General features: G+C 40.0%; 1 protein-coding gene across 1 annotated transcript in view; it reads left to right on the forward strand.

Annotated features, from left to right (window-relative positions):
- Positions 1-22,658, forward strand: part of scn1laa (sodium channel, voltage-gated, type I-like, alpha) — a 37,857-nt gene that overhangs the window by 13,919 nt on the left and 1,280 nt on the right. Inside the window, exons 10-26 of the mRNA XM_049594051.1 lie at positions 1,401-1,607; positions 4,029-4,298; positions 5,420-5,791; positions 7,670-7,802; positions 7,937-8,175; positions 8,274-8,447; positions 8,556-8,912; positions 9,090-9,566; positions 16,660-16,792; positions 16,897-17,051; positions 17,251-17,424; positions 17,515-17,637; positions 20,057-20,326; positions 20,466-20,522; positions 21,802-21,939; positions 22,095-22,199; positions 22,306-22,576. Of these exons, the coding sequence (XP_049450008.1) occupies positions 1,401-1,607; positions 4,029-4,298; positions 5,420-5,791; positions 7,670-7,802; positions 7,937-8,175; positions 8,274-8,447; positions 8,556-8,912; positions 9,090-9,566; positions 16,660-16,792; positions 16,897-17,051; positions 17,251-17,424; positions 17,515-17,637; positions 20,057-20,326; positions 20,466-20,522; positions 21,802-21,939; positions 22,095-22,199; positions 22,306-22,576 (3,655 nt within the window). The remainder of the gene's footprint in view (positions 1-1,400; positions 1,608-4,028; positions 4,299-5,419; positions 5,792-7,669; positions 7,803-7,936; positions 8,176-8,273; positions 8,448-8,555; positions 8,913-9,089; positions 9,567-16,659; positions 16,793-16,896; positions 17,052-17,250; positions 17,425-17,514; positions 17,638-20,056; positions 20,327-20,465; positions 20,523-21,801; positions 21,940-22,094; positions 22,200-22,305; positions 22,577-22,658) is intronic.

The raw sequence follows: 22,658 nt of genomic DNA on the forward strand, positions 1-22,658 counted from the left end.
ATCTGAAAAATGGGCCATATATAGGATTGTCCATGGGTTCCATAATGGCACTACTCCAATTGCCCACACAGGGGTTATGCTAAGGCTACCTGGGTACCGAGTTGGTATGGGCCCAAAATGGGCATCTTATCCTGGGCCCACTTGGGTAAAACCACCCATGTGGGCATTCGGCATGAGGCCATTATGGAACCCATCGACAATCCCATTTACTAGCCCACATAGGCCCCACATACATATGTTGACTGGGTTGTAATGTTAAAAAGCTCCAATAATTACTCAATACACTAATCTGTGTCAAACATGGTAGAGTGGCTCTCATTTGTGCGTTACAGTGCTGGACTAAGTGTTTTAAATACTTTGGTTTTAGCAAAAATGCATGTGTTGGGAAAGTAGGGAGACTACGACTGGATAAATGAGAACTGGATTATACTGCAAGAGCTGTGTGAGATTTTGAAAGCAGATGTGTTATAGTTTTAGGTGTTGTTAAACTCAGTCCTCCTTTACTTCACTTTATCCAGAATGCGTTCACCGGCATGCAAGAAAAAGTTTTCCTCGCAAATTCAAGGTAACACAGGATGAGTAATTAGTATACAAATTGCAGTTTTGTGGATGAAGTACTTTGGTTGCTCAGCATCCCTATGAGAAGAACAGTGGTTGGTTTGGTGGCAGGTTGATGAAATGTTTGACCTTGTGTGGTGGAGGATGCTGTATATGTGCAGTCTACATAAACAGGCAGGACTGTATTAAGGAGGGGCTCAGTCATAGACAAAACATTCTGCCATTACAATATTGGGATTAAAAGTGTTCAAACAAACCTTTAAATGACGTGCAGGTGCATCTTGATCAAAAGGAACAATGATGAGTCCCACTGTGACATAGGCAAACACAACTTGAATGGCCCTAAAGGCAAATAGGTGTCCACTGAATAGGCTTAATATTGTAGTAAGAGCAAGTAAAGCAAACATTAATTTAACAAAGGTCCCATGGGCAAAACCTTTTGTGCGTAATAGATTAGCATTACTTGTTTGGTCACTTGGTGATTGTTGTTATTTTTTCTTTGTTATCCTTTGGGCTGATGGTGTCACAGCGGTAAATTTCACAGGGTATTTAATCTAATTAATTCAATTTAATTTCATGTCAGTGTCTTACCCCTGAGAACGTGAGCATGGACATTATTTCTTTAAATGTATTGGCCACAGACAAACAAATGCAGTGTGAGACACATCTGTATACATTCTGCTGCATTATCATATATTTAACCCATGGCAAATAACACAAAGCAGAAAAGTAATGTGGAATAAACATAAAGAAAAATAAAAAGATTAAAAATTAACTAGTGGGCCTGTATTAAGAATAATCATATTATGAATTTACAACTAAACTGTTTATTTTTCTTCCAGACGTTGCGGGCAGCTGGAAAGCCCTACATGATCTTTTTTGTGCTGGTGATATTCCTCGGTTCCTTCTACCTGATCAACCTGATCTTGGCTGTAGTCGCCATGGCCTATGAGGAGCAAAGCCAGGCCACCCAAAAGGAGGAGCTAGAGAAGGAGGAAGAGTATAAGGCCATGGTTGACCAGCTGAGACGGCAGCAGGAGGACGCTCAGGTACAGGACAATCCATGGTCTAAATATAAGTTGATGTCAAATGACTGATTCCAATTAAATGACATAAAGCTGGGATGCATCTTCTTTTTTAGAACTAGAAATTGTTTTTTATAGTGGACTTTTACAAAAGACAGCTGTGTATATCTATGGTAATTCACATTTAGCTGCCTGTGTTTACATGCACATTGGTATTGTTGTTATGAGTCTTTCATATGATGATTTGGAACAAACCACAAACTAGTTACATACAACACATGTCCATGCATACATACTGTATGTATGATTTTGTCAGTGGTGGAGGATGGAAGTTAATTCCTGCATTTATGATGTTACATAAGTAAAAATACATAAGTATTATAAGCAAAATGTACCTTAAGCATCAAAAGTAAAAGTACTCATTTGATTTGTATTGTTATATGGTTGCAGCTGAGTTTATGTCTCTGTATATTGTCTTAGAGTTTGGGCTTTTCAGAAACCTGGGGGCTATAATTAAAAACTTCCACATGATGTGTATTTAACAGGCTGATTTTAGTATTTTTAGACTAGAATATATTTAAATTTGACTACTTTTCAGACCAGTGAATGAATAAGTAATCAATTTAGCAATTCTCCACCAGAATTTCAGTCTTTGATGTTAGTGTTTGGAAGTAAATGTTACACAAAATACTGATCACAAAATATTTAAATCTTGACTTTATAGCTAGCTATATAAAGGAAGAAGCAAATAACTAATGGAACACTAGGGCTGTCAAGCATTTAAAAAAAAATCTTATCTAAATTAATCTCATACATCAATTTTTACTGTGAAAATATTTTTAAAAGTTCAATTAAAATGAATTTTGGCAGATGTGTTGTATTAAAGCTGCTGGATTTTGGATACAATTGTCCCCCTGTCCTCTACCACCAAAGCTGGTCTGCTGTCCATTGCAATCCATTTTGCAAGGGAGTTAGTCATCACAGGTGGACTTACTCAGTTTGTGTCTGAACGCTTGGTTGAGTGTGGCTTGACAAGGCTAGCTGCTAGTGCTAGCATCAGAGGCCGTGCTGGCTTGGACCTCCGGGTTCGCTGCTAAATGCTTTGCATTGAGGTGATACTGCAGAAACTGCAGAGAATAGTGCTCCTATCAATAGTTCCATCTGGGTGTTTTTTAATTGTAAATGTTCCGTTTATGGGGCCAAGCAGCGTCTCGTCTGCCGGGTCCATGTCATTGGTCCGACAGCCCATTGGTCCGACATCCCATTAGTCCAATGGTCTGTAGTGCCGAACGGCTCCCGGCGGGCGTATTTCTACCTTGATGGTGCGTCGCGACCGGCTCTGGGTCAGCTGGGAAAGGCTTGAGGCGAAGCAGGCTCACAGCTTATGTGTTTGTCACTTTCTTTTTCATTTTAACCCACACCATGATCTTTTCCTGACCCTAAACAAGTGGTTTTTGTGCCTAAACCTAACCAGACCTTAACCACAGGGCATCATGATGATTTCGGAACAACAGGACTTTGGAACAATGGGTTTAATATGGTCATAACAATGGGATATCAGACCAATGGGCAGTTCCCTCGTCTGCCTCCATCATGTGACAAAGCCACTGGGGCCTTTAATGATGCATCCGGTCAAAGGGCATCATGTTATTTTTTCAGTGATTAATCAATCAAAATAATGCATTATTTTGAAGCCTTATTAAAACGTTTGAGGTGAGGTGAGGCGGGTCTTGGACTCATGAGTATTTCTAAAATCCTCACTACTACCCTGACTATTATATATTATATGATTGGAATATTATTACTGATACAGTATTTTAATGTTGTACTTTGCTGATGAGGAGATAATTTAACTATGTTGCATGTACAATTTTAATCTGTAAAGTATATAGTAACTAAAGTAGTAGTAGGAGTGGCGTAAACAGTACAATATTTTCCACTGAACTTAAGTGGAGTAGAGATTTAAAGTAGCAGAACATGGAAGTACTTAAGCAAAGTACAGCAATCTCAAAGTTAAACTTAAGTACAATATTGGAGTCAATATACATAGTTACATCCCAGCACCATATTCTGTGGTTGCCAGTTGTCAACTGTATTTGAAAGTTGCCAAAGCTTCTCTTTTGTTTTGATTTTCTTTGCAATATAATAATGTATATTTAAAATGTGACTTGCTCCACAATACCTGGTTATGTATCTGCATCCTGTAAATAAGCCCCGACAGACCTACAGGTATTAGCATGTTGATGCTTTCTCTAAAAACGATGCTACCCATTATGTTTTTTAATCACAGTAAGACATACTGTGTTTCTTCATGGCAGGAGAAAGAACTATCTGTCTGCAGATAGCAGTTTTCTGACAATGTTGTCAACAAAAACTAAGGAAAAGAAGAACCACAAAGATTTATTCCACGTGTTCACCCCATTTTTTCTCTATTACCTCCTTTAGGCAGCAGCAACTGCAGCTGCTGCAGAGAGTGGGGAGGCCAGCAACAAAGCCAGCGGCCCTGAGAGCTCCACTGACACCTCCAAGCTCAGCTCCAAAAGTGCCAAAGAGAGGCGAAACAGGCGAAGAAAAAGGAAGGAAGAGGAGGGCAAAGAGGCTGGTGAGAGGGTTCCTAAATCCGAGTCACAGGACAGTATGAAGAAAGCTCGCTGCCGCTTCTCTGTGGATGCAAACCAGCTCAACTATGACATGAAATGCTCATTAGCACATCAGGTTCAGTATATCTGTCAGTGTGATTTGTTTGTGAAAGCACTGATATTCTGCCACCAGTGTATCACTAACTGTTGCTCTGCTTGCAGCTTATTATGTCTCAACTCTAAAGTCACCTTTACACATTGCTTTTATCCATTATTTTAACTTCAGTATTACTGCTAAGGTAATTCTGAATCAGTCAAGAATAAAATTCTAATAACTGTTAAACATTTCTACTTAATACCTAAAAAAATCGTTATAGGTTACAGTCTCTTTAATTGCAAAATAATGTAGATCAGGAGACATCAAAACTGTCTGTGTTAAGTGTTCTCTTAACTGAATGGCAGATATGTCTGACTTTTGTCAGAAGACTCATTGGCTTTTGTCAAGCTCCTCGCAGAGCTCAAAATGAGTGACAGTCAGGAGACGCAAATGGACTGATAATGTGATTATGAAGCTTATGTTACAGCCGCACAAAGCTGTGAGTGTGAGATTTTAAAATACTGAATAGCCTAAGTGTTATTCAACATATGTATTTGCTAACTTTCCTGATCCTTTGTGAGTTTCTAGCAAATTTTGTGACTACTTTTATGTCCTGCAGTGGTGGCTAAAGCAGCTTGTCTTTCACTGCTATCGCAATGGCGCTTTTTTCCTTTTATCATCATTAGTATCGCCATCATCATCATCATCATCATCATCATCATCATCATCAGCTTCTTCTTCTTCTTTTTCTTCATCAGCTTCTTATATTCTTGTTACTGTCAATCATCAAGATGCATTTTTTATTTTGCAATTTTCCTTGCAATGCTTCTAAACATCATCATCATCATCATCATCATCACCACCACCACTGTTTTCATGATTATCTTTTTCTTCGTCATCACCATCAGTTATCGTTCTTACCATTCTTAGTCATCCCCAACTTGTATTTTCTAATTTTGCCGTTTCCTTACATGCCCCACCATCATCATTATGGCCATCATCATCATCCCTATCGTCATCATCATTATCATCATCAGGCAACTCTTTCTTTACCACACCACAGAAATCTTTTTTTATGCCATTTGCTTGATCGTTTGCATCGGCATTCTCTCCTCTTTACAATCAGTATATATCCACTGAAGAATATCTTTCTCTCCTAGTCCTTTCTGAGTTTTCGTGGACCCCTGTTCTCATCCAGACGGAACAGCCGGACCAGCCTTTTCAGTTTCCGGAGCCAAACACGAGACGCAGGCTCAGAAAATGGATTTGCCGATGATGAGAACAGCATTTTTGAGGACAACCTGAGTCAGAGGGGCTCTTTGTTTCGTCCCCTGAGTCGTGATCGACGCAGCAGCAGTCTGAGCCAGTGCAGCTTCTTGGCGCATCTCCTACTTCCACCCAATGGGATCAAGCATAGCTCTGTAGACTGCAATGGGGTTGTGTCTCTGGTGGGAGGGAATTCGCTCCCATCGTCACCTGTGGGGCTCCTTCTACCTAAAGTGACAGTAGATATGGCTTCCATTGGAGACAATGTAAGAAAGGGTTGTTTAGCCCACATGGCCCTTTTATTGTGCCTATAGCTAATAGTCCTTAGCTCTATATATTTCAGTTTTCTTCTTTTTATTTGTCCTTTTCCTGTCTGACTCACACTGTTTATTGTACTGTGCACCCATAGTGACAGAGCGCATTCAAGTATCGCCCCCCACTGGAGGGGAAAACAATTTCGTATTGTGTAAAGATGCCTCCTTTTCATTTACGTCTGCTAGCAAACAACACAAAAATGCCTAAAAAGCTGCTTTGGTGGAAAGCACTACCAACATGGGAAAGAGTCCATAATTAAGTTTTGTTTAGGTATCAGCAGGAAGATATCGGAAAACTGTTGGATTCTAACACTCAGCATGCTTACGTGCAGCAAGCATTTTGCTAATTAGGCCAGACAAACTGTAGCGGTTGAAGCTAACTGATGTATGTAATGCCAGGTTTTGATCTTTGTAAGGTTAAATGATGATCTTATCTTGTTATTCGATCAAATGTAAATATCAAGGAATCTGAATCTAATGCTACTGCCATTTTGTTGGAGTTTCAGCATATTGTCGGCTGATAGTTTTCCCCTCCGATGGGCAAGGTTTTCAGAGTGTGACACGTTGCGCTTTGTCTCTATAACAGTGATTTATGCAACATTTTATTAATATTGATATTATTGATGTTTGGCTTTTTTACAAAGCACGTTTTTGGTTTGAGAATGATGCATGTGTTAGAGTACAACTATAGGATTTTATTCATTTCAGCAGGCGATGCTGTTAACATTTTGCATTCCTGCTTTGAGCTAATCGATTGCAAGCATTGTTCTGTGATAAATGCTAACATGCTCACAATGGAAATGCTAACATACTGATGTTAAGCAGGTAGGCTATAGTGTTTACCATATTCCCCATCTTAGCATTTTAGAATGCTACCACCTGCTAACTAACACAAAGCACAAAGTAAGGCCTACAGCTTAGTTTTGCAGGTATTTGGTCATAAACCAAAGTATTTTACAGTTAAAAATTTGACCTAATGGGCACCAACTAGCTCTCCTAGTAGAGTGGGCGCCCCATGTACAAAGGATATGTCCTAGCTACAGCTCCGGCCCTGTGCTGCATGTCATCCCTCCTCTCTATCCATTTCACACTGAACTTTCCTATCTAATGAAAAGGCAAAATTGCCAAAATGCCTAATGACAGCATGAGAGGAAAAGTCAGGGGATCACCAAAGTCATCAGGATCTCTTCATCATGACACCATGCATCTGTACTACCAAAGTTCATGACCATCCATGCCACGTTGTCGAGATATTTCACCAAAAGACAAAAATGTCAATGTCTAAAAATGTCTAATAAATGTAGCTAGCATGGCTAAAAAGAAATCGTTTCCAAACTTTAAATAAAGAGGCTGGTATTTAAGTCCACTTTATACTCCTCAGACATTTGCATCTGTCATACAGAGTCAGTGACACATAGGAAGAGAGGTGTGTCACAAGGCTCCCTGCAACCCTGGTTAGACACGAAAACCTTAGTAGATACTAAAGCTGAAATTTAACTGGTAATGCTGATTTAATGGTAAGGAATGGAAAAAAAACAATGTTCTTACTGCTATGCGCCTTTTTTTCTAATCCACTGTGATTGGCAAGCATAAGTGTGGCTACTGATTATCTGACCAGGGTGTCATTATAGAGCTTTACCTACTGGAGTCAGCCTGGTACCTTTCTAATACACATTTCCCTTTGCTTGTTGCTTTCTTTTACTTTTGCAGCTTTACACTGTGATGCAAAATACTGACACTTTTCTTCATGTGTGTAGCTTCTGTATATCCATGGTAACATGTTATTTGCTGTAGTGCCGTTGCATCTGTAACAAGTGCTTCTATCTCCAGGCCGACACCACAGACATGGAATACAGACAGACCGGTGGAGGAACAGAACAGAAGTTCATGGACTTCCTTGAGGGCCCAGAGGCCAGGCAGAGAGTTCATAGTATAGCTAGTGTCATAACCAGCACAATGGAGGGTAGGTATTGTACACCATAACATGAGCATCCTATCTTGATTATATTTTGGATATTAAAAAGATAAATAGTACTTTCAGATAAAAAATATATACATATAATGTTTGTTTGTTTTTCCATCACTTGTGTGCATCAGAGCTCGAAGAGTCAAGGCAGAAGTGTCCTTCTTGCTGGTACAGTTTTGCCAACATCTTCCTAATCTGGGAATGTTGTCCTGCATGGCTAAAGATCAAGAGGGTGATTAAACTAATTGTGATGGATCCATTTGTGGATCTAGCCATCACCATCTGCATCGTTCTCAACACACTGTTTATGGCCATGGAGTTTTATCCGATGAGCGAGAGTTTTAGCAATATGCTGGCTGTGGGCAATGTGGTGAGTGGAGTGTAAGCGTAGAGTGCAGAAAATGTTTTACGCAAAATATGTACTATGTTTATTAATGGTGAATATTTCTGATTTTTGTTTTTATAAAGGTATTCACTAGCATCTTCACAGCTGAAATGGTCCTCAAGCTTCTTGCTTTGGATGCATACTATTACTTCCAGGAACGATGGAATATTTTTGATGGAATCATTGTCAGTGTAAGCTTGATGGAGCTTTGCTTCTCAAACTCGGGTGGCATGTCTGTTCTGAGATCATTCAGATTGGTAAGTATATGCATATACAAATACAATAATGTGTTGTAGCGAGTACTTTTAGGTGCATTTTGTGTGCCAAAACTTGTGGAATTACTTGTTTTTCTTTTGTCTTTGCAGCTAAGAGTATTCAAGTTGGCAAAATCATGGCCCACTCTTAACAAATTGATCAAAATAATTGGTAATTCAGTGGGGGCCTTGGGCAATCTGACGCTGGTGCTGGCCATTATTGTCTTCATCTTTGCTGTGGTGGGCATGCAGCTGTTTGGAAAAAGCTATAGGGACTGTGTGTGTAAAATCTCTGCCGACTGCACTCTGCCCCGGTGGCACATGAGTGACTTCTTCCATTCATTCCTCATTGTGTTCCGAGTGCTTTGTGGAGAGTGGATAGAGACCATGTGGGACTGTATGGAGGTGGCTGGGACGACCAAGTGCATCATTGTCTACATGATGGTCATGGTTATTGGAAACCTTGTGGTACATTATCATTTTTACGGTCAATTCATGAGTCTAACTTGTCCAACCTTTGTAGATTTACTTCATGGTTGCAAAGAATAACCACCCATGATGCATTTTTTTAGCTACACATTATCATAAAATACAATAGCTGAAAGATAATGCAATCTTACATTAAGTCATGTCATTATCTGATAGGTGCTGAACCTGTTCCTGGCCCTGTTGCTGAGTTCATTTAGCGCTGACAAACTGGAACCAACGGAAGATGACGGCGACAACAATTTGCAGATTGCCATAGCACGGATTCAAAAGGGCATTGCCTTCCTCAAGTCCCATCTTCGAAGCAGCTGCAATAGCGTTTGCCTCAGGAGAAAGAAGAAAGGGAAGGACGAGGACAAAACCCTGAATGAGCTCCACAAACCTTTAGGGCCGAACGGTGTCCCCAACCATACCATCAAAGACTTTCCTAAGAGTGGAAATGGTGATGTGACTGGAGTGGACAAAAATGGAGACAAGTACATAGTCAGCAGCAAGAGTGATGATTCTATAATGTCTTTCATCAACAATCCTAGTCTGACTGTCACTGTTCCTATTGCTGTGGGAGAGTCTGACTTTGAAAACGTCAACACGGAGGACTTCAGCAGTGCCTCGTCTGATGTATCAGGAAGCCATATGGTAAGGATGCTCTTGTGGGTTGGTCGGTTTGGTCTATCAGGGTGCTTTACTGCTAGAAATGAGTTGCTCCTTTGAAACCAAGTCTTATCAGATATATCACTAATGTTTATGAAGTATGATGGGTGATGGAGAATTTCAGTGCTGCTTGAGATTCTCGGCAAACATATCTGTTGTTGTAGCTAAGTGGTATGATCCATCACAGTAGTCATGTTGAAGCACTTTGCCCACACTGGCGATGAGGTATGAGCACGTGACGTACCATTTTCCCTGAAGATCCTATATACCACGACCCTTTAACGGGGAGAGGCCATATAGACAGGAAAATACCAGTGAGTAGATTTCATTATGTGCCATTTAAGCCTGAGTGCTTGGGCGCTGAGTCCTCTTCTTAAGGGGGCAGTTTGTGCTTTGTGAAAGCTCACAGTTAAAAGACAAAAAGAGACACAATGACTGTCTTTTGTATGATTGTTGCTACATATTCACTTTGTCGAATTACTATTTAAAATTTTGTCTCAGCTTTCAACAATTGGGAATTGTATGTAAATGTGAAAGATTGCAAAAAAGAAATAAAGAAAGTCGTTACTGCTTGCTTGCTGCTGCTTTACAGATCCTCTCAATGTTTTGGGAGACTTGCAAGAAGAACACAGTGCTACACATGAAATGGAGACTGCCTGCCACATTTTAGATAACCATCCAGTTACCTTTTTAACAGATGTGCCATCCTTTTTTGAATTGCTTCATTTGCTCTCAAGTAGGAGTGTAATGGTTCACATAATTGACCTATGGCTAAGCCACGCCCCCCTCCACTCACTCAGACAAACTATCAACATTCAGTGACCGGCGCTATGGCAGGTGTCACAGTACACAGCATTTCACAGGAGGCAATTGATGATTTTTGGGGACATAACAATCAGATGTCATTGAGAAGTAACCAAAAGGGCCTAAACTACCCATTGGAGGGATATATTAATCATTTTATTGTTGAGAAGGTCAATGAAAAGCTTAAATTACAAGCCAAAATTTACAGGTCACAGTGTACGCTTGTGAACCGCATCTCGTTGCCGTCGCCATCAAAGACAACAAGTTAAAGTGCCACTGAAAGTTTTTGGCTCAGAATATGAGAAAAAGATAACGGCCTTTTTACCATCTTTACCAAGAGTGTCTCTCCGTTAGTTTGGTGCTACAGTATTTACATTGAATCATTCAGCATAACATTTGCCAACCTTTGTTATCTCTGCGATTACAGATAAATTAACAAAGCTAAGCTCCAGAGGTTAACTTTAGCTTAACTAGAACCCTTTGGACAACAGCTAACAATGATGTACGATCACCAAAGTACAAAACTAGAACAAAATAGGCAAATGAACTCCCAGCAAACAAGGTGACATGATGAACAACACAGCTAGGAGCTAACATTAGCTCACATTAGCTAGAGATGTTAAAGATAACTTTATAATTCATTCCAGCAAAGTGACAATATGTTGCCTCAAACACAATGTTGACTTACCTTAGAACATGTAGACATCATTGTTAATCTTATTCACGTTGAGTTGATGTTGTGGTCTAACGTTACCACACAACTTTATCCAAAGGAGACACTTTTCTCGGTTGAGATGTGGTTTAAAGTGTAAAAAATACACCTTATCGCCCAGCCTCTCAGGATACCTTGTGTCGGAGTTGCATGTACCCCATGCACACCGTTTGACCATTTTTAAACTTCAGATCTCAGAAAAAGCTCATAAAACCGAACAAAACTGACTTTCTGTAATACATTTCAATGGACATCCAGGCAGAGAATGTCTGAGTGTATGGGAATGGCTATACGCACTGTGATTGGCTCATCGCGTTTGAGGATGGGACGCAGCCATAGGTCATTTCATGGTTTGGTTCAGTTCGACACATTGGTGTTACGGTTCGGTATGTTTTTGATACAGCAAAAAAGTAGAAATGTTTAATTTATAGAAACAAACATAAAACATGATGGTGTTTTTTTTGTTTTGTTTTTAACAATGATGGAACTATACAAGAGTGACCCATCTTCTGGGATATCTTCCTATCACCATATAAAATATAAACAGCTCTTTATAAAATGTAGTATTGTAGTCACAAACAAATACAAACAAAGAAACAGTTCTGTTTCAAAAATGGAAGGAAATACCCCATATATTTAATATTTTAAAAGTATAAGAGCTAACATCATAATTTGGGGTTTTCGGTACAAAGCAGCAGTAACGGTCTGGCTGAGATGTGTTTGTGTAATAAAGGGGCTCAATTACATTACATTCCCACAAATTCACAGTGAAACCAAAGTGGCCCCAAACACCAGACCTAGTTGTGTGTTTTATTTTCCAAATGTAATTGGATTAGTTCAACATATCGTTCAGTTTGAAATGTGAACCGAACTAAAAGCCTCACATCAAAAGGTTCGATACAAATATGTGCATGTTTAGGGCTGTCACCGTTAACGTGTTAATCGAAATGCGATTAAGGTTCAATCATAGCATGTTATTTTTTTAATCACATTTTTTAATCGCTGCCGCAGCAGCTCTCTTCTGCTTCCTGCTGCCACAGTGATGGAAAATAAGGCACCTCTACATTTTTATTGATGGCTCTTTAAAAAAAAAAGAGATGGTTCAGTTGACAAGTTAAAAGTAATGTGCACCTGCAGAGAAAAATCTATTAGTGTCTCTCAAACATCGCAACTGTTGGTCAGTGAAAAAGAGCACACCAGCTTTACCTTCGGCATCAAAGTGCGATGTAAGTCCATGTTGGAAAGCAAGCTGCTGTCAGAGGAGAATCATTGCAGTGGATTTGTGTCTCTCCAGGAGTTGTGGTCTCGAAAGAGTCAAATATGACACTGCAGACTCGACTGACTAATTGACTGACTGACTGGTCAGTGGTACCATGAGTACCAGGTGTATACAGTATATTGGAAATAATTTCCTTCCACTGAACTGTGAATATAGACGCTATTTTGTATTCTGATTTCCTGATTTGTTTTGTGGGGGTCCTCAGTAAAACGGAGTCTGGAACAGACTTTTGAGTTGTATTTTCTTTTGGTGGATAAAAAACTGAACTGGGACTAAACTGTGAATTGTTGTCAGGATACCAAAAAGCAGACTCAGCTGACTAAACTCTTGAGACTGTGGGACAATTTTTCACATGCACTCACTCACACATTCCAAGATTGCTGTGTGTTTACTGATTGAATACACCTTTTGAACTGAACTGTGGTTTAGTTGTTTGAGCAGTGCTGGTTTTTGGTGATATATTTCATCATTTGCTGTTTGCTTTATTGTTTTGTGGCCTGTGGTTTGACAGACGTGACTCTGGCTGGCACCCCACTTTATTTAAAAAGCATCAAACCTTGCATTTTTTTGATTCCCAGTCAAGACACTGGTTAGAATTGCTTCACCTTGTTAATATGGACTTCAAAACAGTTTTGAAATTGAAAATAATAGAATTTTAAACACACAATAAAAAAAGTGATTAATTACAATTCTTATTGAAATTGAGCAATTATGAACCATAATTGACATTGTTTGCAGTTTAAGGCGCCCTGACAATAGTTTTACAGACACAGATACAGATAGTGGTCTACGAGTCACGGGCGATTTTTGCGCTACAATATCACAAGTGGCCACTGGGGAAAATTGGCTGTAAGGGGGAACAGCTGAACAGCGTTCCTGGGGGGCCTGGTCTGTTGGGTCAGTTGTTTCAGGGAGCTAAGTGAAGGTCTGTCTGCTGGTCCTTTGCTGATGTTGGTGGATTCCATTTCTTAGCTAACATTAGTTTCTGTTGCACACTGTTAGCACTACAGTGGAGCTGAATGGAAGGAAGACACTTGAAATGCGCAGAAGCATCACATTTGTCCAGAGTCCCTTGCACAGAAATCAGTCCATAGGCTGTTATAAGCAACCGAGACAGTCGGGTAAGACCCATCCTCCCATTGGCAATAAAAAACAATCAATAATGTTACTTACATGTTAAAAGTTACATTTAGTACCTATAATGTTTTACAGTTTTGCTGAAGTGCTTCTGACTGAAACAAAATGGATGGATTAACCATCAACACACTGACCTTAGTGCTCACAGTATATCGCAGCAACATGCTTACATCATTCCCTGCACTGCATTAGCTGGTCCCAGGACAGCCAAGTGCTCCTGCATTCTCCAGGAAGGCATTCAAGCTGTTCTCATCTAACAGCTATTAGGAGACACACCCTGTAGAAAGCCATACAACAGCAGATGGAAGGAGAGACCATGAGGCTACTGTACGACACTGCCAGGCTTCTTCAGTTATTTTTAGATATTTCTGCCTTATTAATGTACTTTTTCTTTATCTTTCATAGAACTGGCTGCACAGAACAAGTACTGTATTTTGTGTCTCTAATTGGCTAAGCAAACATTAAACAGTTGAAACTTGTCATGCTGGGCAGACAGTTGTAGTATGCTCATATTATTATTCTCTTGTTTATCTACATACACAGCATTAACCATATAATTTAAAAAAAAAAATGTAAAATGATAGTGACTAGTCAGTGTCCTAATCACCTTTGCCATAATGTCGAATTTTGGTCGAAGTATGTATGTTTTATTGTCAAAACATTATTTTTCCAAACCCTTGTTAGAAAGTTCTCCCATATTACCTGACATCGATTTTTGCTCAGTGTCGTTGCTACATACAGTACTGCGTAAACCCATGTGCTGCTGTGGATGCCACGTTAGTTCAGTTACAAAAGTTGCACAGTAACACAAACTAAGCAATCAAGTCAGCTGTAGATCAGCACCAAATTTGTGTTTCTGTTAATGGAGTCTGGTGGCTTGGAAGAGGGCGACATAACAGCTTCAGTTCCCCTTCAGAAAGGGCTCTCTGAAGGCCCCTTCTTCTGATATTTACTTTAGGTGGTCCTTTTTTTTAAGAGGCTATTCTGTATTTTACTGCTGACCCCGTCTACAGGCACAGCCACCAGACTTCTTTGACAGAAACAGTAATTTTACCTTGCAGAACACAAGGAGTTACTGTTCTAGCACTGCCTCTGATCAGTTAGGGCCTGATCACACAGAAATGCATACAGTGTGGTGCACCTGTCAACCAGAGTTGTGTTCCCAACTGGACGATCATATGTAATTAATGGAAAACGGCATACCAACTACTCACTACCACCTCTCACTTGTTTTGACTGGCAGCCAGGGCCAAGTGTGACAGTGCTGAGTAGTGCGAAAAGTTGAGAAGGATTTAACTTTTATGGAGGAATAAAAACTGATAGAAAAATGGCTAATATTTTACTTGTACTTAAAGGTAGGGTCTGGAGGATTTTCCAGTTGCTGTTTGTAAATGCACATTCAAATTTGGCCCCCCCATCAAGCTCATCTCTCCCGGGTGTACGGAGCCCGGAGGTACGGAAGAAGGCTTCACAGAAGAGGTTCAGGCAAGGCTCGCGCTGTTGCACACTTGGACATGCTCGGGCACGGCACCTGCGCTCTCTCACTGGCTGGGGAAATCTCTGCCCAGAAGCGGTCCGAGCTCACAAAAACATCAAAATACAGTTAAAGGGCAGGAGCTCTGCAAACAGAGTCACCACCACGCATGAGTAGAAGCCCATAGGTGATGATTAAGCAGGATTTCATTTGTATATGTCTATATTTTGTTTTGTTTGAAAATCCTCCAGATGCTACCTTTAAATTGTATCTACATAAGAGTGACATGACATTGTCATAACTATGACATGACACGGTCATGAACTTGTCATAAACATTATGTACGTGTCATAAACGTTCATGACTGCTGTCATTTGGTTTTTGTAATGACAAGTTGACATTGTTTGGGTTGTCTTGATTATGACAACTTGACATGAATTAAAGTGACATTACCAGAAGTTATCTTTGTCATGACAAGTTGACATTAAATTTGTTTGGGATGTCCTTATAATGACAACTTGACATTAACCAGGATGACATTTCCAGAAGATGTCTTTGTCATAACAACTTGACATCAACAAGAAATGCACCTCTTTTCGTGTTTATGACAAGTTGACATAATGATTGTTATTGTCATGACAAAGACATCTTCTGGTAATGTCACCCTAGTTAATGTCAACTTGTCATTATAAGGACATCCCAAACAAATTTAATGTCAACTTGTCATGACAGAGACATCTTCGGGTAATGTCACTTTAACTAATGTCAAGTTGTCATAATCAAGACAACCCAAACAATGTCAACTTGTCATTACAAAAACCAAATGACACTTAACAACAGCAGTCATGAACGTTTATGACACGTATACCTTCAAGTAAAGTGTTACCGAAAAAGGCAACGCAACATGCAAGGTGGGTGTGCATGCCAGGTAGGAAAACAGTGCTTTTGATGATGGGTTTCGACCATCTTGTTACCATGTGGCTGCGGCCTTAGTTAGTATGTTATTGTGGTACTTTCATAACTGAACTAACGTGGTGCTCACAGCAGTGTTTAACTTAGCTTCTGTGCCCCAGTACTCTTGTCTGCTTCTCCTAACTGGAAGCACTCTGATTATGGATCTACATGTTTATACAGTACAAATGCAGTATTATATATTGAATGTCATTGGGTTCCATCTGGTCAAATAGCCTAGAGATTTAATAATAATAAAATAGCACCATTTTTCATCTCCAAACTCGAATCTTCAATCTTCAAAATGAACACTTTCCTCTCTCTACATTGTCAGTGAATGGTGTGCGGGGGGGGGGGGGTTAAGGGAAGAGAGGGCATCAGCAGTCTGACCTATGTCACTGCTTTTGCTAATGGCTGAGTGGGAGTTTCCATTAGAAAAACACAGAAAAGAGCACAGATGGACCCACCCTTTAAGTGGAGTTGATGAGGAGGGTAGACAACAGTAACATGTTCAATCTTGTTACAGCAAATATTTATCAATGGGTGTTCTTTCTTTATACATGTATTGTGCAAATCTCTGGACTAATTTTGTATGACAATAAATTTGAAGGAGTGCATGAAGTGTATGGACAGGTGCTCAACATGTCAGCCTCATTACATTTAGCCATGACTCTGTTATGTTTGCTCATCTAACATTGGTTTTACTCTGCTTTTTCTGCAGCCTGTAGACGACGATGGCGAGATCAGCTCCTCTGAGGGCAGCACAATAGACGGTTTGCCAGGCGGGGAGAGAGGAGAGTCTGAAGACTTTGAATCGGAAGAATGTATGGAACCTGATGCCTGCTTTACTGACGGTGAATACTACTACAACCACCACTCATCCTACCACAGCCTTGGTGTTAATCTAATAGTCCATGTTACACTAGTATATCACTATCTCTCCTTTGTCTGTGTTCAGGCTGTGTGCAAAGATTCCAGTGTTGTCAGGTAAATGTGGAAGTGGGCTGGTGGAAGGTGTGGTGGACGCTTAGAAGGACCTGTTACCGAATTGTGGAGCATAACTGGTTTGAGAGCTTCATCATCTTTATGATCCTGCTTAGCAGTGGAGCATTGGTAAGTGTCTGTGCAGGAAGAAAAATGTCAATAAGGTTGTTTTGGAACACTTGATTTGCCTGCTCTCATGCAGTACAAAGTGTGTCTGGTATCGCAGTCTCACCTTAGAAATATAGAAAAAAATCTGCAAAGTAAGGTCAAGTTTGTGAATACAATATATTTCTTTTATTTAGATCAGTCACTTTTCTCTTACACCCAGGCACTTGAGGACATCTACATTGAGAAGAGGAAGACCATTAAAACAGTGTTGGAATTTGCAGACAAAATCTTCACCTACATCTTCATTCTGGAGATGTTACTGAAGTGGGTGGCGTATGGATATGCCAAGTATTTTACAAATGCCTGGTGCTGGCTGGACTTCCTCATTGTTGATGTAGGTTGAAACACCTCTGCTTTCACAGAAGCACACATACACTTTTTTAAACATGTTTTTAATTGATATCTGTGTGTGCATGTGCTCTAGGTCTCACTGGTCAGTATGATAGCCAATATCTTGGGATTTTCTGAACTCAGTGCCATCAAGTCTCTGAGAACCCTGCGAGCTCTGAGGCCCCTGAGAGCACTGTCTCGGTTTGAAGGCATGAGGGTAAGAGTCACTGGATTTCCCCACCCACTCTGAGTCATGGTGCACTGTCTGCACAGAATACAAGCACTCTGGCAAAGAGCAGCATGAAGCTCTATGATTTTGCAAACTTAGAGGGCAGATCCCCCAAAAATGTGTTGCACGTAAATGAAGCTTTCCTGTCCTTCCCTAATCCTCTCTCTCCAGCTGTTCCTTGTCCTCCGGGTGACTTAAATATTTAAATGATTAAGTTGATTATGTCACTTTCTTTTAAATTACCATCTAATTATACACCACTTTTGCAGGATTTTGATTAAAGGAACAGTTTGACATTTTAAGAAATGCACTTATTTCCTTTTTCAAGCCTCTTCCCATTGCACAAAAAAACAATAACATATGGCATTTGTATTAAATGGGAAAGGATTCAATCGGCATTCCGTCTCGGGACAAATGACTCTGTAGTAGTTATGTATATTTAGTGGCTCCACCTCCAGTCAACACTGATCTTCAGTGATGGAAATACAACATCCAGGTGGATGTGTTAATTTTAGCCCTTTGCCAGCGCGATGCAAGGATAGGCTGCCACAAAATACCTTCTGTCTCCATCCAAGCAGCACTCGATCATCAATCAAAATGTAGTTGGCACCAAGTTTGAGAGAGAGACTGAATAAGTAAATGATATAAATAAGAAGTAACCACCATAGCATTCTCACTGGACGCCATGCTGCTTTCTACTGTTTACTAACCTGTTTTACGGCCTGTTTGTGATGTAGAACATCACACACCAGGGAAAAGAAAAACAGCTGTGTACACAGCTCTAGTCTACTGGCAATTGGAAAGCAGTCTATCGCCTATTTTTGATGCTTTTCTTGTATTAAAAAACCCCACACACATATGCAATTTTGGTGGAAAAATGGTATTGCCGAGAGTTAGATCAGAGGATTGATACCACCAGGGGAGGAGTCAGATGTTGTAAACATTCAAGGCTCAGCCCAAACCTACCAAGGTCCAGGGGCATGCTCCCTTTGGGAGATTTTTTCAAATTTTTGCTAGCTATTTGCAGTTTTTTTCCAGCCATTTAAGATTAAAGAATACCCTAAATTCTGTATATCATTTGGGGAAAACACAGTAGTTGCTTAGGAAAAAAATCATCCTGTCGAGCCTTCATCCTATTTTGCATCTAATTGTTCACCAACTGTCTTCATCCTTCTGAAACCATAACACGATCATGTTGAAGATGATTAATTTTAACTCTCACCACATAAAAAGAGGCAACAATTGTCGAATGTTAATATTTTTTAGTTACGTAACATAGGAGGCGTAGGAAACAGCATGACTTATCTTGAAACTGCTGGAGTAGAGTTTACAGAATGAATGTTTGCCTGACAAATCTGATATATTTAAAACTATGCTATAATAATCTGGCCTGCTCTAACTGCAAATCAAGGATCCCCAACAATGCAAAATTCGAACGTTGTCACTGACGTCATGTCCTTTCCTTCTTTTATAGTTTCCGCACAAGACTCCGGGAAATCACTGCTCCCGGGCAAGAAAATGTCCAGCACAAACTCTCCATAAGCACCTTAGACTTTGTATAACTTCAACAAACAAGTTACAACATGTTAAGTAGTGAGCTTTAGAGGTGCTGGTAAAGCCAGCCTAGCTGTTTCCCTTGCTCCCCATCTTATGCTAAGATAAGCTAACCATCTCCTGACTCCAGCTTCCTACACGCAAACAGACAATCTGTGTCAAACTATTCCTTTAAGTGGTGTCACGTCTACCATTACAATATTTTGCTGTGCAATGCAAGCCCGGTCTAAACAGGGTTTGACAACTTATGTAACTGAGGGGGAGGGTTGTTGGCTGCTGAAATCAATGTAGCATGCATTGATTAGTTGCTGTCATGTTGTGGTGTTCTAGCTCTTTACATCACTGTTAAGATGATGGTCTTTCTTCACGTGGAAGCCAGTGAATTCCCTCATTTGCATGAACAGCTTTTCATGCGCTACATTAATTTCCATTATAATATCTATGTTTTGGATTTTTGCTCTTTAACATGATTTTTTCATGTTTTATTTATGTTTCTGTTTTCAGTAAGCAAAATTTGTGGCGTCATCATGCCTTCTACAAGGTGTTCTGTTTCAGTGTTTCTCTAAAATTTACTTTTAACCCACTAAGACAACTTTTAGATACACAGCATCAATCTCCTGCCTCCTCTCCTAATTCTTTTCCCACCTTTACCATGCAGTTATCATTGCATTTGAGCTTTTTGGTGTCAGTCCTAGCTGTAATGAGCTCATGCTGGTGTGTATGTTGGCACTGAAACATTCACTCTTGTGTTTTCCTATTCTTACCATCACCAGAATATACAGTGTTGTGCATCAGTTCTACATGCGGTGATCTTTGCCGTACACATGGGTTATGTGTGTGTGTTGGTGTGCAGGTGGTTGTCAATGCCCTGCTCGGAGCCATTCCTTCCATCTTCAATGTGTTGCTAGTGTGTCTCATCTTCTGGCTCATCTTCAGCATCATGGGGGTCAACTTATTTGCGGGGAAGTATGGCAAATGTATCTGCAGAGCCACAGGCGAGTCATTCACCCCATTAGAAGTGAAAAACAAGACAGAGTGTGACGGCAAACTTGGCGCTCGCTGGATGAACTACAAAATCAACTTTGACAATGTCGGCTCAGGTTACCTTGCACTGCTGCAGGTGGTAAGTAACTGAACATTAGACTATTGTTGATTCAAGCATGCAAGTATGTTATTTGCTGTACTGGTGTAAAACTGGCAGTGATGGAAAGATTAAAGGGCTAATGCAATGTTTTTTGTGCATATTGTTCACTTCTATAAAGGCCACATTCAAGGGCTGGACGAACATCATGTATGCTGCTGTGGACTCTCAAAGCAAAGTAATCAAATTTTAATGTATTCATATGAATGTATAATCTCTTTTATAAATTGTGTTTTCTGATATCACAGTATAATCCTTGAGATATATTTGAAACCACGCAATTATCTATATGTTTATGGCTAAACATAATAAATAAAAACATATATGACACAATGGCATGATGTTACATTTAGCTTCTTTTACAGATGAATGAATTGTTTCTCATGAAGACATTAAAGCTATAGTGCATAACTTCTGTCGCCTCCCAGCGGGTAATGTGTTATTACAACTAATAAGCCGGCGGCACTTCCATGTACAGAGAGTAACACTCGCCACACACTGTGTACACAGAGTAACACTTGCCACACACTGTGTACACAGAGTAACACTCGCTTCACACCGTGTATACAATGCTGCACAATGTGGCGAACACCAGGCTGCTAACATTACATTACGTTCAATTTAATTTCAAAGAAAATAATAAAGTACTAGGTCTAGTACATGTAACAGCAACACATACTATTCATAATATAATTATAAACTAAGTCACTTATTTATCCAACAGCAGCAAGGCAACATCCGTGTCTGCCCTCAGCCCAATTTCTTCCTTCAGGGCTCTCCACCGAGGAAAAGCGATGCCAATACAAATCCTTGTCTGCCTTCTCCGTCAGTCACTTTCCTTCTTTGCTAATAGACCTTCAGCCGAATGTCCAGGCTTTTTCTTCGTGGTAGGATCCACTTCTGAACCGTGTCTTGGCCACTTCTCCGCCATGTTGCTTTCTCCTTCTACCTGCGCTCTACCTCTTGCTATGAGACTCCCCGCTCTTCCTCTCCCTGCCCTTCATTTCCTGTGCGCCAGCGCGGGAATGTCACCGGTCAACACGCAAACTAAAAATGATATATATTGAAAAAAACCCGCGAGATGTTAGAGGAGCCGATCGGCTTAATCAGCATTGTGTCATCTCCTCTAGTAGTGGCTTGGGTGAAACGGACATTTACGGACCTGTAGAAGTTACGCACTATAGCTTTAAGTTTCGACACCAAATTAAAATCAAACCGTAACACAGACAGCAAAGAGATGTATTGCATTTCACTGGTGTCCAGCAAAGGGCAAGTTAAACCTGCCAAGCATAAAAGCAAAGCGCTGGCATTAGTTTTCGTGAGGCAGTAGCGACAGAGTTTTTCTTTTTTGAGTTTTTTCTTTTGTCATTAAATTGCACTTGCTGTTTGCTGTTGTCAAATTAACCAGGATTACAACTTAAATGTACTAATGTCTCCTTTTTCTGTCACTATTATAGCAAGAACAACAACCGGAATATGAGATCAACCTGCTGATGTACATATATTTTGTTGTTTTCATCATATTTGGAGCCTTCTTCACACTCAATCTCTTTATTGGTGTCATCATAGACAACTTCAGCCAGCAAAAGAAAAAGATAAGTATCAAATCTGCTTCTATATGAAATTTGATCATTTGACGTGATATTCCGATGAAATGCAACAGTTAAAAGTATTTCTTTCACTCTCTCCGTCTGCAGTATCTCCTCGTGACCTTTGCTGTGATTTAACGTGTCTTCGTTTGTCTGTTTACTTTGGAGGTCAAGACATCTTCATGACTGAGGAACAGAAGAAATACTACAATGCCATGAAAAAGCTGGGATCCAAGAAACCACAAAAACCTATACCTAGACCATCAGTATGTAACTTAAATCATGACAGCATCTGATCTGTATTACAAATCTGATCCTTGTTTCATAGCACCTAAACTGTTTTTGTGTTCCTCTGCCTTGTGTCTATTTCAGAACAAAATTCAAGGATACATCTTTGACTTCACCACAAACAAAGCATTCGATATTGTAATAATGGTTCTGATATGGCTTAATATGGTAGCCATGATGGTGGAAACTGATGGTCAGTCAGAACAAAAGGAAAATGTTCTCTACTGGATTAATTTCGTGTTCATTATCATCTTCTCTGGAGAGTGTTTATTGAAGATGATCGCACTTCGCCAGTACTTTTTCACAAATGGTTGGAATGTGTTTGATTTCATCGTCGTCATCCTGTCAATCATTGGTACGACTCTCCTTTGTTCACTGTGGTTCTCAAATAAAGTAAAATCATTAATCTTTTCAGTATATGTGTGTATTGTTAAAAG

The sequence above is a fragment of the Epinephelus fuscoguttatus genome, linkage group LG13 (assembly GCF_011397635.1).
Source record: "Epinephelus fuscoguttatus linkage group LG13, E.fuscoguttatus.final_Chr_v1".
Classification (NCBI taxonomy): Eukaryota; Metazoa; Chordata; class Actinopteri; order Perciformes; family Serranidae; genus Epinephelus; species Epinephelus fuscoguttatus.